The 16,306-nt window shown below is 34.1% G+C and overlaps 1 protein-coding gene across 1 annotated transcript in view; it reads right to left on the bottom strand.

Moving 5' to 3' along the window:
- LOC149570160 (uncharacterized) overlaps positions 1-4,570 on the bottom strand; it is a 44,653-nt gene extending 40,083 nt beyond the window's left edge. Inside the window, exon 1 of the mRNA XM_089822821.1 lies at positions 4,156-4,570. Coding sequence (XP_089678947.1) covers positions 4,156-4,500 — 345 coding nt within the window. The 5' untranslated portion in view covers positions 4,501-4,570. The remainder of the gene's footprint in view (positions 1-4,155) is intronic.
- Positions 4,571-16,306: the final 11,736 nt, after the last annotated feature.

Genomic DNA, 16,306 nt, shown 5'->3' with positions numbered 1-16,306 from the left:
ACCATCATGGTGAAGATTACAAAAGTCTTCAAAAAGAGAAGACAGAAAGCATGTTATGCTCTTTATAAATATAGCCCTTCATGGGAGGTTATTTGCAGTATTGGATGAACAATGGACCATCAACAAAAACACCTTGTTTTCAAGTAACCGAAAGGATGTCAAAGGTTGCCACAGATCAAAGGCTGGAAATCCCCAAGGACGCCAATGTGTTGAAGGTCAGAAAAACCTCCAAAAAGAGAAGAGACAAAGCAAGATAAGTTCACTGTGAATATAGCCTTTCAAATGAGGTGATTTGCAGTGCTGGATGGACAGTGGATAATCCAAAAAGACATCGTGTTCCGAAGTCAACAAAAGGATATTGGATGTTGCAAGATCAATCAAAAGAGAGAAGCAAGGCCCATGCAAGCAAGATGATCACAAGAAAAGCAATTCCCAACTTGTTGGACTCACACTAAAATATTCTAGAGAATAGAGCTAGGGACTTCGCCAAAATCACAAACAAGGGCAATGAGTAACACCAAGGCATCAAAAGCCAAAAAGAAAGGCTTCATTGACACCATGAAACCTAGAGCTCAAACATCAAGTGGCACAGATTGCTATAATGATCTAGGATTAAAAGAGGAAAGCCCACAGATCAAAAAGGAGAATTGGGACTCCAAGAATATATCACATGAGGGAACAAAGGGAATCCATTTGTGGCAACAGGGACTACTTGAAGGGACTGTGTGGGAGAAATTACAAGGAAAAGGACTAACACGAAGGCATCTCTCAATCTAAATATCTTGAGAATTGGCTTTCTAAATTACTCAAAGCCACATCCATAGCATCTATATTTCATTATTAATTATTTTTTAATTTCCATAATAAGAACAGGTATCGAATAGTCTCAAGAACATTGACCCATCCCATAAGCTTGGTGGAAGATTATCCTGTTCAAGATGAAGGTAGAGAAAATGAGAGATTTCATTGATCTTTTCATGAAAAATTATATGAAATGGACTCAGCCAGTTGGCATTTCTCCCACTATCTTGAAATATAGCTTGGTACACTAAATGTAGAAAGAGAATGACCCTAGCTATAATGAAGTATCTCCAATTTTGTGACAATGATGACTACTTATGGTGTTGGATATTTCCTTTGCTATGACACATTGGATATATCTGATTTTGAAGAATTTTATTGCCCGTCAGCTATATATCAGTCCACATTAGGACCATATATACATAGTAGCAGTGTCTCACTGACATTTAAATGAAGGCCAGTACAATGATTCATTGATTAAATTTGATATGTATAATTTGAGAAAGAAAAAATTGTTTAATAAAACCTTGCATGATTATCATAAAAGACAACACTGGACAACCATAGAAAACAACACCCTAGCCCAATCAAGCAATGGATCTAGTGCACCACTCTACAAAAATACTGTAAAAAAATTTAGTATTGGGAAAAATTACCATCTAATCTCAGCTCCTTCCTTTGAATATTCCAGCAATATCGAGGCTTGGCCAAGTAGAACCAGTAAAGAGAGTTGACAAATAGGCTGAAATAAAAAAAATCCATGGGAAACACAACTTTTATTTAGCTATGACGTACAAGCTATGACTGAATAGAGTGTCACCCTACCCTACAAAGTTATCCACTCAAACAAGCAAATTGAAATCGCATGGGACCACAATGAGGATCTTGAGGAGAAGCTAACTTGTTGTTTCTACAAGAATGTGACTAGCAGATGTTCATCTAGGTCTAAGTTCAAATATGAAATTTTGAGTTTCACTCTCAACAATTTTCAGTATCTTCACATTGTTGCAAGCCCAACTCAAATACTTGGATGCATGCCAACGAGTAAAAAAGAAAAGCAATTATTTTTCTGAAGACTTGTATGACCATTTTTTTTTGGCGAAACATTATATTTATATTAATAATAACTGGTTCAAAAGAGCTCCCGAAGAAAAGAACCAAAAAAGAAAAACTCCGGATATTGCCTAATACAAAAAAGGAATGAAGAAGAAGAAATACTGCATCAAGAGAGAGTATCTATCAACACTAATAAATCTTGTCTTAGAGATTCTCAGATCGAGAATATAGTAATTACAAAGAGCCCAAAACTCATATGAATACAATTCATTGATTGGTGCTAGAAACAAGACTCAGAGCCCAGCAAAAAATGTCACAGAGATTACAATCCCTAAGCTACAGCCAAAACTTCAATTAAGACCATGATATTAGAAAGTCATTTGATGCAAGTGTAATCCAAGACCCTGACCTGCATATAATATCTCAAAAGAACAAGTGAGATCCATAAAAGTAAAAACATACAAAATCACAAAGAAGTCATGGTTTACTATCACATAAAAAATAAAGACTCAGCCTTATTCTAAACATATTCTTTTGTCATAATATTAACCAAGTTGGGGAGATCAAGGAGGTTAAGTGGGGAAAGAAAAGAGCTAATATAAACCGCGTCGGTACCCAAATTAGCCAAACAATCAGCTAAACGATTGCCTTCTCTATAAGTATGCATGATGTAACATTCAGAGATTGAATCAAGAAGAGACCATACTCGTATGACCATTGACAATCAATAAGAATGGAGTTCTGGGAGAAAAGCACAATTATATTCCTCTTGAGAATCAAAATACTTGTTAGTAAATAAGTGGTCTTTAAGAATAGATAATTATAAGCTTACTCGTAAGCCTTTGACAAGAACTTGTACTCTGTAATGGGTCCTCAATGACTTCAAACTATACTGTTTATGCAAATTTCAAAAGCTATCACAATATCTTTCTTCCGCAATAGAAAATAAGAAAATGATAACTTTGATATTTGCAGCTGATTATGTCTTTTGGCTCTATGCTTCTCCGTCAACAACTTCCGCTATTATCATTCAAAATCAGAATCCCCCTGAACAAATTCAATATTAGGAGCCCTATCTATCTAGTTATTGCGACCATTTCTTGTGATTTTAAGCTGCAGCTTCCACTTTTTCCAAAACATAAACGAACATACTACCCAAGAGGGTTCGCTTAAAATTAAAAATGAATTAAAATAGCATTACAGAGTGTTACATCGACAAAACATTTACATATTCCAGAAAAATTAGGATTCATATCATCTAAAGAACTGAATAGCATTCAAATTCATTTATCCATTCAATCTTTTTGTAAATAAGAATTATAATAGTTAAGTGCACTCAAGCTGGAGTAGTACTGGGATGGGTGACTTCCTTGGAACCTATATAAGCATGACCTAGATGCAATGAGTGTTAAATGTTCCATTCATTATCATGAGAGATGGGTTCGTGTGAACCATGACCCTTGAAACCACAACTCATGAAATATAGGTTAATAATTTGACTAAAAAACTACAAAGTTGAATCTTGATAACAATATCACAGTTTGACTTGCTTGTAAAAAAAAATATCTCCTACTTATCAAGAATTATTGTGATAAACACCTTATACACTGATACGAGCATAAATTTATGGCAAAACCACTTGAAAAATACAATTTAAACTAGCACCAACTTGTTAAAAATGATAATTTTTAAAGGGCAACCTACCAGCACAGCATAATTCAAAGACAAGCCCAATTAGGTTGGGATCTCATGGGCACCCGCTTCCTTAAAAATAGAGCGGGTGGAGCTGAGATTTTTTAGGGATATTTAAAAAGGGAAGCGGTTCTATGGATTTATATGTGAGTCTGCTTCAAAAAAAAAAAAGCTCCTAAATTCAAGGAAGTTGTTTGTCTCATGAATTTTTAAAATTAAAGTTAAATTTATTCATAAATTTGTTTGGTGGGAATTTCATTTCAGTGGAAAAATGAAGCTTAAGTTGTTGACAAATGGCAGAATTCTTCCCTAAGCTGGTGGGGCTAAATCCAGCCCCACCCCTTTTTCACCCCTAAAAATTCAGGGCTCCTATTTTGTAGGAAAAGATTCCAACCCCTAAAAATTTATCATGAAGCCACCCGCTCCACAAAAATAGAGCCCAAGTGGGACCACTGCCTTACACAACATGTTAGAAGGACAAGACCACTTGAAAAAACATGACAGGAAATGAATAAATTTACAAGAGAAAATACTTTTTTTAATAAAAGCACTGATTAAATCATTTAAAGTAATTGAGACTGAAAATACGGTGGTTGAAGCACCTGCCTCTACAAGGAATTGTAAAGCAGGCAGCAAGCGTGCAGAGGGGATATCTCCATCACGATCGGATTGAAAGCGAACTAATGCCGATTTGAGCGCTTTAAAATAGCGAGGAGACACATTCAGTATCCTGTCAACTGCCTCTACCCAGTCTGGAATCCCTTCCTGCTTACGACGTCCTCCTATTTCGTCCATCAAATTAATAACTTGGCCTATCAATTCCTGCGAGCTTACATGAAAATTGAAGGCAAACCAAGTCTTGTGTAGCTTGTACCCTCCCGATTTCAGAAATTTCCCAAGAAAACCACAAGCAAGGGTCGTTGTTTTTTCGTTTCGTTTTCTCTCGTCCATCCAAAGGTAAGGAATGGTCGTAGTTTAATTGAATATAATTGCCCGAAGGAAAAGCATCTCTACGAAGAAGAAATACGCTTTTGTTTTTTAAGCTTTTCCTGAATCTAGTTTTCATATTAATATTAATATTAATCCTTTTTCCTTAATCTTCTAAGTCTCAATTTAAGATTAATAATTATTTCTATTAAATTATTTATTTGAAAAATAAAATAAACTATTCATAAATAATTTTATTTATTTAATTTAATTTTTTAGGCTTCTTTCTATACTTTCACTTGTATACTAATTATTTTTTTAATCTTCACATAATCCTCCACTAAGTATGTCTATACTTTTAGTCTTTAATTAAAATATGGTCAACTCATTCCATCACATGAAACACATGGATTGTGCTTCTTCAAGTACCTGATTTTTATTTTCTTTTACTCCCATATCATTCTCCACCATTAATCATCATCACAAAGTTCAATTATGCATCAATTTTGCCTTATTTCATTTAATTTCCTATCTAATATTAATTAAATAATATTTTTTTATTTAATCAATATCTATCTAATTTCTTTCTTACGTTCAAACTCAAGGTAAATAGTTACCTTTAGTTAATTACCTATTCTTAGCCCCCTTCATCAAAATAATTAAATAAATAAATAATTCAATTATTATAATGTATACCCTCACATATCGCATTATCATATTGTCCCACATGTACTCTAAACCCCTTTTTAATCTTCAAAGAATCCACCAATAAGCATGTGCACACACTTAATCTTTAATAAAGTGTATTCAACTCTTACTATCACATCAAGCATATGGGTTTGCTTCTTCAAGAACCGAAAATGAATTTGTAATTCTTTTTATTCCCAAATCATCATCCAAAATTTACACCTATCATTAAATCTCAATTGACCACCTCTTTTATCATCTAACCTATATATCAAACCCTTGGCCATTTTATGTCTCTCACACATTTTGCATGTAAACATCATTATGTTGCCAACATCATAAGCACACATCCAAATTAAACATATAAGGAAAATTTGCACAAAAAGAGGTTGATATACTTTATTTTGCGGTACATTGGATTGGTCTAACCTCCTTTTCCCTATGTTAATTGTTGCTTTGATTTATTTTTGGGGGTTGCTTTATCGTTATTTAAGTTTGTTTTGGAAGCACATTTCCTTGAACACATTCTAGATCACCTTAAGCTACCTCTTAAGCTCTCCTTTGAATAGGATGGTATCTCCTATATATAGGTGTTTTGTCTTTGTTCACCTGATGTTGACTATTGTAGTATCCACTTATACTCTGTTAGCACTTGATATGGACACAATTTTAAAACTTCAATTGTAGAGTTTGAACCACTTCGAACTGAAGTTTGAAGTAGTTCAAAGTGGTTTGACTGTTCAAATGGGTTTGAAAATGCAGAATTGTTAATTCAGAATGGTTCAAAGGCATAAGGTGGTTCACTAGTTCAACTTGCAGATTCATAACCCAAGTTAAAATTTTGTTAGTTCAGCAATTTCAAGGGTTCATTCTACATTTCAAGTAAAGTCAATGGTTCTATGTAACATCACAGGTATGTCTAGAAGATGATGCCTAGAATGTGCAAGATTATGGTATGAACCTCGAGTTCAATGATCCACACTTTGGTTCTGAGACTACCTTGCTCCTGTTTTCCAATACAAGCCCGAGACATGTTTTTAAATATGGACTCAGGGATATGTAAATGCTATTCACATCTATCATTATGAAAGAATAATGTTGTATCAACTCAAGATAAGTTGATAGGCTCAATACATTATGGGGCATGTAGAAGCTATCTTTAGATTGGATTGAGAAGCTCATTGGTGATCGATCATATTTTTGATGTGCATTTATCTCATGACACTACTAGAATTGCTAAGAAAAACATGTATGTGTTTGAAACCACACATGGCCCATTTGTCCAAACACAAGGTAACAGTGCATCAGGCAGTTGGTTGTGATTTTACTTTTCAAATCTTGACCCTAGTATTTGCAGAGGTCATTCAAAGAATGGATTATGAGAACTAAATTAGTGTTTAGAACCCAAGAGACCAGAGCATTTGGAAGGCCTGATCAATCTCAAGTGGCACACGATGAGATTACATTAGATCTTTGAAGCATTGTTTATTTCATAAAATTCTTAAAATGGAATAAACATATACAAGCAGAAGAAATCTCGGATTCTTTGATGGCATAAAAATAGTCATATTTTAGGGGTCATATCTCACAATTTAACCGTTCGATCGAGCTCAATTTTGGATTTGTGTTTTCAATCCTAGTTTTCTAACTTCTAACTGAAGCAATTTCCAAAATGTGTCCAGAATCATGAGATATGCATTACTGTTTGCACCTCTATCAGCTTAGCAATAAAAATTACAGAATGTAGATCACAAAATTGGGTCTCGATGTGGGGGCCATAACTTCCAATTGCACCATTGGATTTGGCTCAATTTTGGATATGTTCTTAAGAGGCAAGCTATGCACGATCTGACCAGAGTGATCTTTGAAATTGTTTATGGTTCATGAGTTATAGCCGACTAAGTAGAGCATTGTCAAAACTGTCAACAACAGTTACAAAATCATGACAGAACCTCATCACCAACAAATGCCACTTATCAGCATGAGTATACCATAGGGGCCACGAATTTGCATAAAAATATGAGGAGACAAAGATTATAGGGAGATATTGCAAAACTTAAGGGTCATCGAAATAATCTTGAAAAAGATTACTATTGATGAAAATAAACTTTATCAAGTAAAACCAAGGGAGAAAAGATAAAAGATTTCTCGGGAAGCAGAAAAAGATATCAAGAATCAGTTATGAAGTTGAAAAGTTACAAGAAAAGAACAGATTAAAAGGGCCGAGGGCAGATGAAAAAAGGGTTTCCAGTTTTCTGAGTTTTGCTAGGAGACTTTGAGCGATAGTAAGACTGGGGAACTGTGAATACAATAAAAGGAGGGCAATTTTCTCTGAGACTTTGTGCTACAACAGAGAGGAGAGGTTTTCCCAAATTTATTTCATTTTCTTGTGAAGTTGTGGGGGGGCAGAATAAGTTTTCATTTTCCTGTTCTAAACTGTGTGTTAGCAATAGGAGAATTTTGATATGTTACAGCTTTCTTTAATGGTGATTGTAATAGCAAATGCATCTTTATGCTTTCAGAGGAGGGAGACTTGAGAGTTAATTGTTTGCCAAAACTTTGAGTTTAAGCAATCTACTTTCCACTAAGTGTGATCTTTGTGTCGCTTTGGTTTTCTCTAAAATATGTTGTTATATCTTCATATCTTCATTTCTGCACTTTCTCAAGAAGATGGATAATGTGTTTCTTGATTTCGTCTTTTCTAGCATGTCAAGGTGAATGGACTTTGTGTCATTTACCATTTAATTTCTTGTAGTTGTTTAGTTTTTCCCGCATCTATGTTGTATTTATGAGTAGATGTTTGATGTCCTTTTATGCTTTCTGGTAAAAGCATCCACATTTGATTCACTGAATATCTTATACGGGGAGTTGTACCCGATAAAAAATTCAGAGGAAGGTTATCAATCCATGATAACCTATCCAACTATTGGTGTTAGTTTGTCCTCTCGCTTGGGCATTCAGGGTCAAATTTGCACACATTTCTTCAAAGGACAATCTGTTCACTAACAAATTTTTGGCAACTCCACTGGGGATTCGAAAACGAAGATCGGTATTAACATTTGTTTCCTCAATTTTTTTTGATTATCTTCATGTGTAGGAGATTGGTGATTCTATTGCAAAGACCATGCCAACCATTAAAGTTATGAGGAGATTAAGGCCAAACCCTTCTCTCCCAAAACTTTATCAAATAGATGATAAAGTATTGCGTGAGTTTGTCGACAACTTCAAAGAAAGCATTTCTTGAGGTGTCCTGAACAATATACCAATCGAAGATGATGACCTACCTTGGCTATTATGGAAAAACCTCTGTGCTAGGTATCATAAACTGAAATATTTGGAAATATACAAGAGAACAGTCCAGCAGCTTGAAGAAGAATTGGATGTTGGCAATGAGGAAGCCCCGATGATTTCATCTCATTTTATATCATGCAACTATTCAATCTTTAGTGAAGAAGAAATCTAGCCAGAGTTACTCTAGCATCATGCTGATCCATTTTTACAAAAAGAGAATAACCGTAACAATACTGGAGTAAAGGTAAGCAATAATGGTGAAATCTTGTCTCAAGGTCTTTCTTCATCTCATGCTGAAATTTGTATAGTAGAAGGTCATGGTGATTGTTCTTTTCCTAAAGATTTTTTTGAGATACTTTCTCTAGGTGCCTTGTCTGAAAATGAACCTTTAAATGTCACAAAAGATTGTGAGGGTATTGGTTCTTTGAATGAGAATGTAGAAAAAAGATTCTTTTCTTGAATCTTTTCATTCTAAAAATGTTGTAGCAGTAAATCTTATACATAATGCTGATTTTAATGGAGGTGCATTCAAGTCCTTTTTCCCACTTCTTGAAAGTTTTAGTTTCAGGAATATTGATAGTCTTCTTATTTCAGAAATCCTTATTGGTGAGAAAGTAAACAACTTGCCTCCAGATTTTCAATCTTTCACCTTTGATGTTAATCATCTTTCTTTTAAAAATCTTCTTGACGAAAGGATTCAAAATAACATACAGCTTGAGAAAGAATTTCCTATTTTCATGAAAAATGAAGTTGGTCCCTCATGTTTGAAAACTAATAATCAGCACGTGCAAAGATTGGTTGAGTCTGATGATGAAATTTGCAACTATGACAAGGTAAAAGTGCATGAAAAAGAGCTCCTTTCTCATTATGAAGATGCTGAAATTAGTATTTAGTTTTAAAACTGTCCAGTTGAAGCATGGAGAGGAATATCACTTGATCAACAAGAAGAAATCATTGCCAAATTCTTGTTATATCTTTAGGCAGAAGATCTCTCTCAAAATAGTCCTTTTGATGGTGATTCATTCTTTCATAGAGATGAGACAAAGATACCTCTAGATGAAGACACCTTTTTTGAATTTCTTGTTGAGATAGAAAAATATGAAGTTGACCTTCAATCTAGTAGTGATTCGACGGATGTGTTAAAGAATGCAATTCTCAATGAAGAAGAAGAAATCATAGGTACATTTTTGTCATCACTCAAGCTAGATTATTTCTTGGATGATACTTCAGGTACTTTTTCAAATTAGTTTCAAAATGAAGCATTTATTGGCAATTTTTCTTTCCATCCATATATGCATGATGTTGCTGATTTGGGTAATGCTGAGATATGTGATGGCACTCTGAGAAGGGAAAGGGATGGAATTTGTGGCATGATTGATGATAGTTGGTTCCTTGAAAGAAATGAAGAAGACATATATCCAAGAGTTGATCCTATGTTAAAGGAGGCATCATTATGGTTGCAAATTGATCATAACCATGCACAATAATTGAATCTACATGAAAATATTTCTGAGGATTGCACATCATCTTTTAGTGAGGCTTTTTCATTTCATGTCTTTCAGATTGAGGTGAAATCAAATTCTATCAATGTGAGAGATCAATTCTCAAGTGAAGGTGAATACTTTAATGAGTTATGGTTGTTTGGAAAAGAATGTTGGATCAGCGTATGCATGCACACTGTCAGTCTAAAGTTTGGCATTAAAAGGGTCGTCATCAAACAATGGTTTGGAGCTGTTCTATTGAGGTACAATTTGCTGATTCAGAAAGGCTCCTATTTCTCTCAACCAGTAAATGGATTCGCATAACTTCTTCTTTCTACTAGTTCTTATGGTAGGTTCTTTACCTACCTTTGTAAATATTGTAAATAAGTTTTTGTTGTGTGTAGTGGTAGTTGGAATAATGCGCAAGGTTTGTACTTGCTGGTAGTTTAGGAGTTTTGGTTTGTTGGTTTTGCCCTACTCCCCTCCGCCCTCTCTGCAAGTAGCTCCTGATCTTCTTCTCTTGCTGACTCTATTTGCCCAATGATCAAAGCATTGTTTTCTCCCAGAGATTGCTGGAGTTCTCTGATTTTGTATCAAAATCAGTCCTGCAACTAGAGCCCCTGTTAGCACCTGATATGGACACAATTTTAAAACTTCAAGTGTAGAGTTTGAACCACTTCGAATTGAAGTTTGAAATAGTTCAAAGTGGTTCGACTGTTCAAATGGGTTTGAAAATGTAGAATTGTTAACTCAGAATGGTTCAGAGGCACAAGGTGGTTCATTGGTTCAACTTGCAGATTCATAATCCAAGTTAAAATTTTGTTAGTTCAACATTTTCAAGGGTTCATTATGCATTTCAAGTAAAGTCAATGGTTCTATGTAACATCATAGGTATGTCTAGAAGACGATGCCTAGAATGTGCAAGATTATGGTATGAACCTCTAGTTCAATGATCCACACTTTGGTTCTGAGACTACCTTGCTCCCGTTTTCCAAAACAAGCCCAAGACATGTTTTTAAATATGGACTCAGGGATATGTAAATGCTATTCACATCTATCATTGTGAAAGAATAATGCTATATTAGCTCAAGATAAGTTGACAGGCTCAATACATTATGGGGCATGCAGAAGCTATCTTTAGATTGGATTGAGAAGCTCATTGATGATCGATCATATTTTTTATGTGCATTTATCTCATGACACTGCTAGAATTGCTAAGAAAAACATGTGTGTTCAAAACCATACATGGCCCATTTGTCCAAACATAAGGTAAATGTACATTAAGCAGTTGGTTGTGATTTTACTTTTCAAATCTTGATCCTAGTATTTGCAGAGGTCATTCAAAGAATGGATTCTGAGAATTGAATTGGTGTTCAGAACCCAAGAGACCAGAGCATTTGGAAGGCCTAATCAATCTCAAGTGGCACATGATGAAATTGCATTAGATCTTTGAAGCATTGTTTATTTCATAGAATTCTTAAAATGGAATAAACATATACAAGCAGAAGAAATCTCGGATTCTCTGATGGCATAAAATAGTCATATTTCAGGGGTCATATCTCACAATTTAACCATTAGATCGAGCTCAATTTTGGATATGTGTTTGCAATCCTAGTTTTCTAACTTCTGACTAGAGCGATTTCCAAAATGTGTCCAGAATCATGAGATATGCATCACTGTTTGCACCTCTATTAGCTCAGCAATAAAAACTATAGAATGTAGATCACAAAATTGGGTCTCGATGCAGGGACCATAACTTCCAATTGCACTGTTAGATTTGGCTCAATTTTGGATATGTTCTTAAGAGGCAAGCTATGCACGATCTAACAAGAGCGATCTTTGAAATTGTTTATTGTTCATGAGTTACAACCGACTAAGTAGAGCACTATCAAAACTGTCAACAATAGTTACAAAATCATGACAGAACCTCATCACCAGCAAATGCCACTTGTCAGCATGAGTATACCATAGGGGCCACAAATTTACATAAAAATATGAGGAGAAAAAGATTATAGGGAGATATTACAAAACTTAAGGGTCATCAAAATAATCTTTAAAAAGATTACTATTGATGAAAATAAACTTTATCAAGGAAAACCAAGGGAGAAAAGATAAAAGATTTCTCGAGAAGCAGAAAAGGATATCAAGAATCAGTTATGAAGTTGAAAAGTTACAAGAAAAGAACAGATTAAAAGGGTTGGGGGCAGATGAAAAAAGGGTTTTAGTTTTCTGAGTTTTGCTAGGAGACTTTGAGCGATAGTAAGATTGGGTAACTGTGAATATAGTAAAATGAGGGCATTTTTCTCTGAGACTTTGTGCTACAACAGGGAGGAGAGGTTTTCCCAAATTTATTTCATTTTCTGGTGAATTCGTGGGGGGGTAGAATAAGTTTTCATTTTCCTGTTCTGAACTGTGTGTTAGCAATAGGAAAATTTTGATATGTTACAGCTTTCTTTAATAGTGATTGTAATAGCAAATGCATCTTTATGCTTTCAGAGGAGGGAGACTTGAGAGTTAATTGTTTGTCAAAACTTTGAGTTTAAGCAATCTACTTTCCACTAAGTGTGATCTTTGTGTCGCTTTGGTTTTCTCTAAAATATGTTGTTATATCTTCATATCTTCATTTCTGCACTTTCTCAAGAAGATGGATAATGTGTTTCTTGATTCCGTCTTTTGTAGCATGTCAAGGTGAATGGACTTTGTGTCATTTACCATTTAATTTCTTGTAGTTTTTTAATTTTTCCCGCATCTATGCTGTATTTACAAGTAGATATTTGATGTCCTTTTATGCTTTCTGGTAAAAGCATCCACATTTGATTCATTAAATATCTTATACGGGGAGTTGTACCCGATAAAAAATTTAGAGGAAGGTTATCAATCCATGATAACCTATCCAACTGTTGGTGTTATTTTGTCCTCTCACTTGGGTATTCAGGGTCATATTTGCACGCATTTCTTCACAGGACAATCTGCTCACTAACATACTCCTATTGACCCCAATATATCCCAGTTGCTATCCTTGTAACATAGATGAATTCCCTAGTCCTTATTAACCAATAATTGTTCTACATTAACAACCCACTCCTTGATATTAGTTACACAAATTCCTTCATCTCTACTTCTACTCCATTCCTCTCAAACTTGTATGTTGAATCCCTCTCATATCTCAATGTCTCTTAAATTGTATGTTTGGACCTCTCTATATATGTGCATCTTATGATGTTTGTAGATCATCCCTCTCAACCCTAACATAGCTTCACTTTGGAATGGCAAATCCCTCTTTTCTCTAATGTCATTCACACAACTTATAATCCTTATATATACTTTTTAAAAGAATCCCTCTCTATTAAGGCTCCATCTAAAGTATCTTGTAGAGTTTCTAGTATAGAAGTTGGTGATTTCAATCTCCCAAGCCAAGAGATCTTTGTAAGAAAATAACTTGTCACATAGAGAAATCAAGTGATTTGCCTAACTTAACCTAAGAATTATGTATTGATTGCACAAAAAGATATATTAGAAATTATAAAATGAGTTCTTCTGATAAGATAAATGGAAACCTAGATATAAACATTAATGCAATATTAGAATATCATACATCAAGTATCACTGTCATAACGAATTAGATGATTTAAGCTATTATTAGCCTAATTTAATAAAAGACTAAAAAAAAAACTCTAAATCACAGCTTAAGTCAATAAACTAATTCCAAGGTCTAATTATCTAAAACTTAAATACTTTCCTAGTTACTCCAACACCCCCCTCTAAGATTAACTTATGGAGTAACTAAAAAGTTAATGATGACTGCAAAATGCAAGCATAAATAAGTCTCTACAACAAGGTTTGATTAGGTACCCATGAACAAACTAATGCAATTATCATAAACAAAGAAAAGAGGAAAAACCTAGTGGGAGAAAGCCTCTATCTAAAAGAGAGACAAAGAAATACAAAAGAGTGCACATGACCACAACGAAGGACTGAATATGTCTGCCCAACTTTTTAATTAGTCACATAAGTATAGTCAAGATCCCCTAAATGAGAGAAAATGAAGAGACAATGTATTCCCCCTATAAGTGAGAAGCTTAAATGCTAAAGTTTTAAGGTTGGAGATGATCATTAATGGAGATCCTAGAGCAAAAAACTATGTTCCTTCCATTGGGAAGAAACAAAGGTTCATGAAAGGGGTCAAAAGAAATAGTCTCATGATGTATGACATGAAATACTACACAACTATTCATATGTCTAAATCACAAGATGCAAAATATTAAAATGAAGCAAATGCAAACAATTGTGAAGATACTCAATGAAAAACCTATAAAGGAAATAAGTAAGGGATGGTTGAAATGTTGAAGTTGTCATCAAACATTATAGATTATTCTCATTCATGTTTAAATGTCTAGAGTTTTTGATGTATTAAAAATTGTTGCAACATCGGACAAATATTCATCTTGGAACACTATTGAAAGTGGGAGGGAACAAACAACTTGTTGAAGTGAATTAATATCTAAAAGAAGTAGGGGATGGAGGAGGAAGAACACCATATGTCTTAAGAAACATGGTGAATGAATTAAGCATGGATAGATTCAAGTGACTAAACCTCTCCTTAGATATCCTATCCTCTCTAGGAACATGTGAGATAAAACCAATCAATGGAACTTTAGGCTCATGCTGACCAAAATGGGATAACTCACATACCCACAATGTATGATTTGTTAAATGCACATGACAACTAAGTGGAAGAGGTGAATCAATTGTTAATAAAACCTTCAAAACCTTTTCTTAAAATAAATCCACAAAAACTTATCCTTAGTTCTTTAACAATAGAAAGATATAAACATAAAAGAATATATAAACCACCATATACTTAGAACAACAAATTTTCATAGAAAAACCTCTTAAGATAAAAATAATAGAGAACATTAATTATTAAATATATATGAGTACCTATTATGGTGACATTGATTAAGGTGATTTTTACAAAGAAAGACTAGCTACCAAACAATCACTTCCTAAAGATATAAGGCTCATTTTTAGAGGCTAACTCCCTAAGTGAAGAAGGCTAAAAGAGAATAGATCCATTAGTAATGCACTTCTACAAATTATTTGAATGATCTGTAGATAAACAAGACTCGTTGCATTTGATAGCTAACACATGAAAGTTCACAATGCTCAACACAACACTTTACACCACTTCATCCATATAAGGAGATGGATCCTCTTTCACACATCATCATCTCATACACAAACAAACTTGCATAGAACTCACACAATTATAAATACATGCCACACATTTTCTTCAATATCCATCCTTTAATTACACCATTCTTTCATTTACAAAATCTTCCCCTATTAGCTAAGCATCTCAATTGAGCACAATTTGAATTAGATTAACATTAACCATTCCTACAGTGGAAAGGAGTGAGACTATAACACTCCTTAACCAGGACAATAAATGTCATCAGACATGGTACATCCCATCTTACATTCACCAAGATAATTAATTAAAGTGGAAGTACTCAAGGTTGGCCAAACCTATAGCAAGAACAGAACCAAAATTTAAAACAATGTGTTTGAAACTCAAAATCAAGTGAACTAAATGAAGCTAATGGCATTAGAAACTCAATTCCAAAACAAAAACATAAAAATCCATCATGCAAAGAACTATGGAAAGTGCATTTTATGCAAGAAACACTATGAATTATCTCCACCCTTAGATGAACACTGATTCCATTTACTTGATATCTAAAGAACAAAAAAATCAATTAAATTTTTCATATATTATACACCAATATACCAAAACGTCATTAGAATATTTGAAATACAAAGATTCTATGGATAAAAAATCTCAACATTAATGCACAAGAAATATTCAGAAATGAAAACAACAACATGTTGACATCAATGAAAACCATTCTAACTCAACCATCAGCTCATTATGTTGAAACCTGCAAAAATATTCTCCTTTTTCATCAATGGAAACACTCTCTCGTTCCAAAATTCTCCTCCAAATATCACTAACTTTCCCCCTTTGGCATCAATAATAATGGCCAAATACAAAAACCAATTTTCTCAGCTCCCCTTGAGACATACATATCAACTCACAATTGCTCTCAACTCCTCCTAAAAAGAAAGACACCTTCATTAGTCCAAATTCAAGAAAATTTATAAGGCTAACTAGATTAATACACCTCCATATACATATAGCTCCAATTTAGGCCAAGCAATAACCCCCGATTTAACTTGCAAATACTCGATAGGTATCCTTGGAAATTTCCTTGGTAAAGATATAAAAAATATGTTCTTTTTAGGTACTTATTCAAGTTTTCTCATTCCCCAGAAAAATTTCTCTCAAGAAGTGACTTCAAATTGATATG

Source organism: Cupressus sempervirens, chromosome 3 (genome assembly GCF_028749045.1).
Source record: "Cupressus sempervirens isolate cs-2001-9-10 chromosome 3, ASM2874904v1, whole genome shotgun sequence".
NCBI classification, from domain to species: Eukaryota; Viridiplantae; Streptophyta; class Pinopsida; order Cupressales; family Cupressaceae; genus Cupressus; species Cupressus sempervirens.
This window is presented reverse-complemented; position numbering and strand designations above follow the sequence as displayed.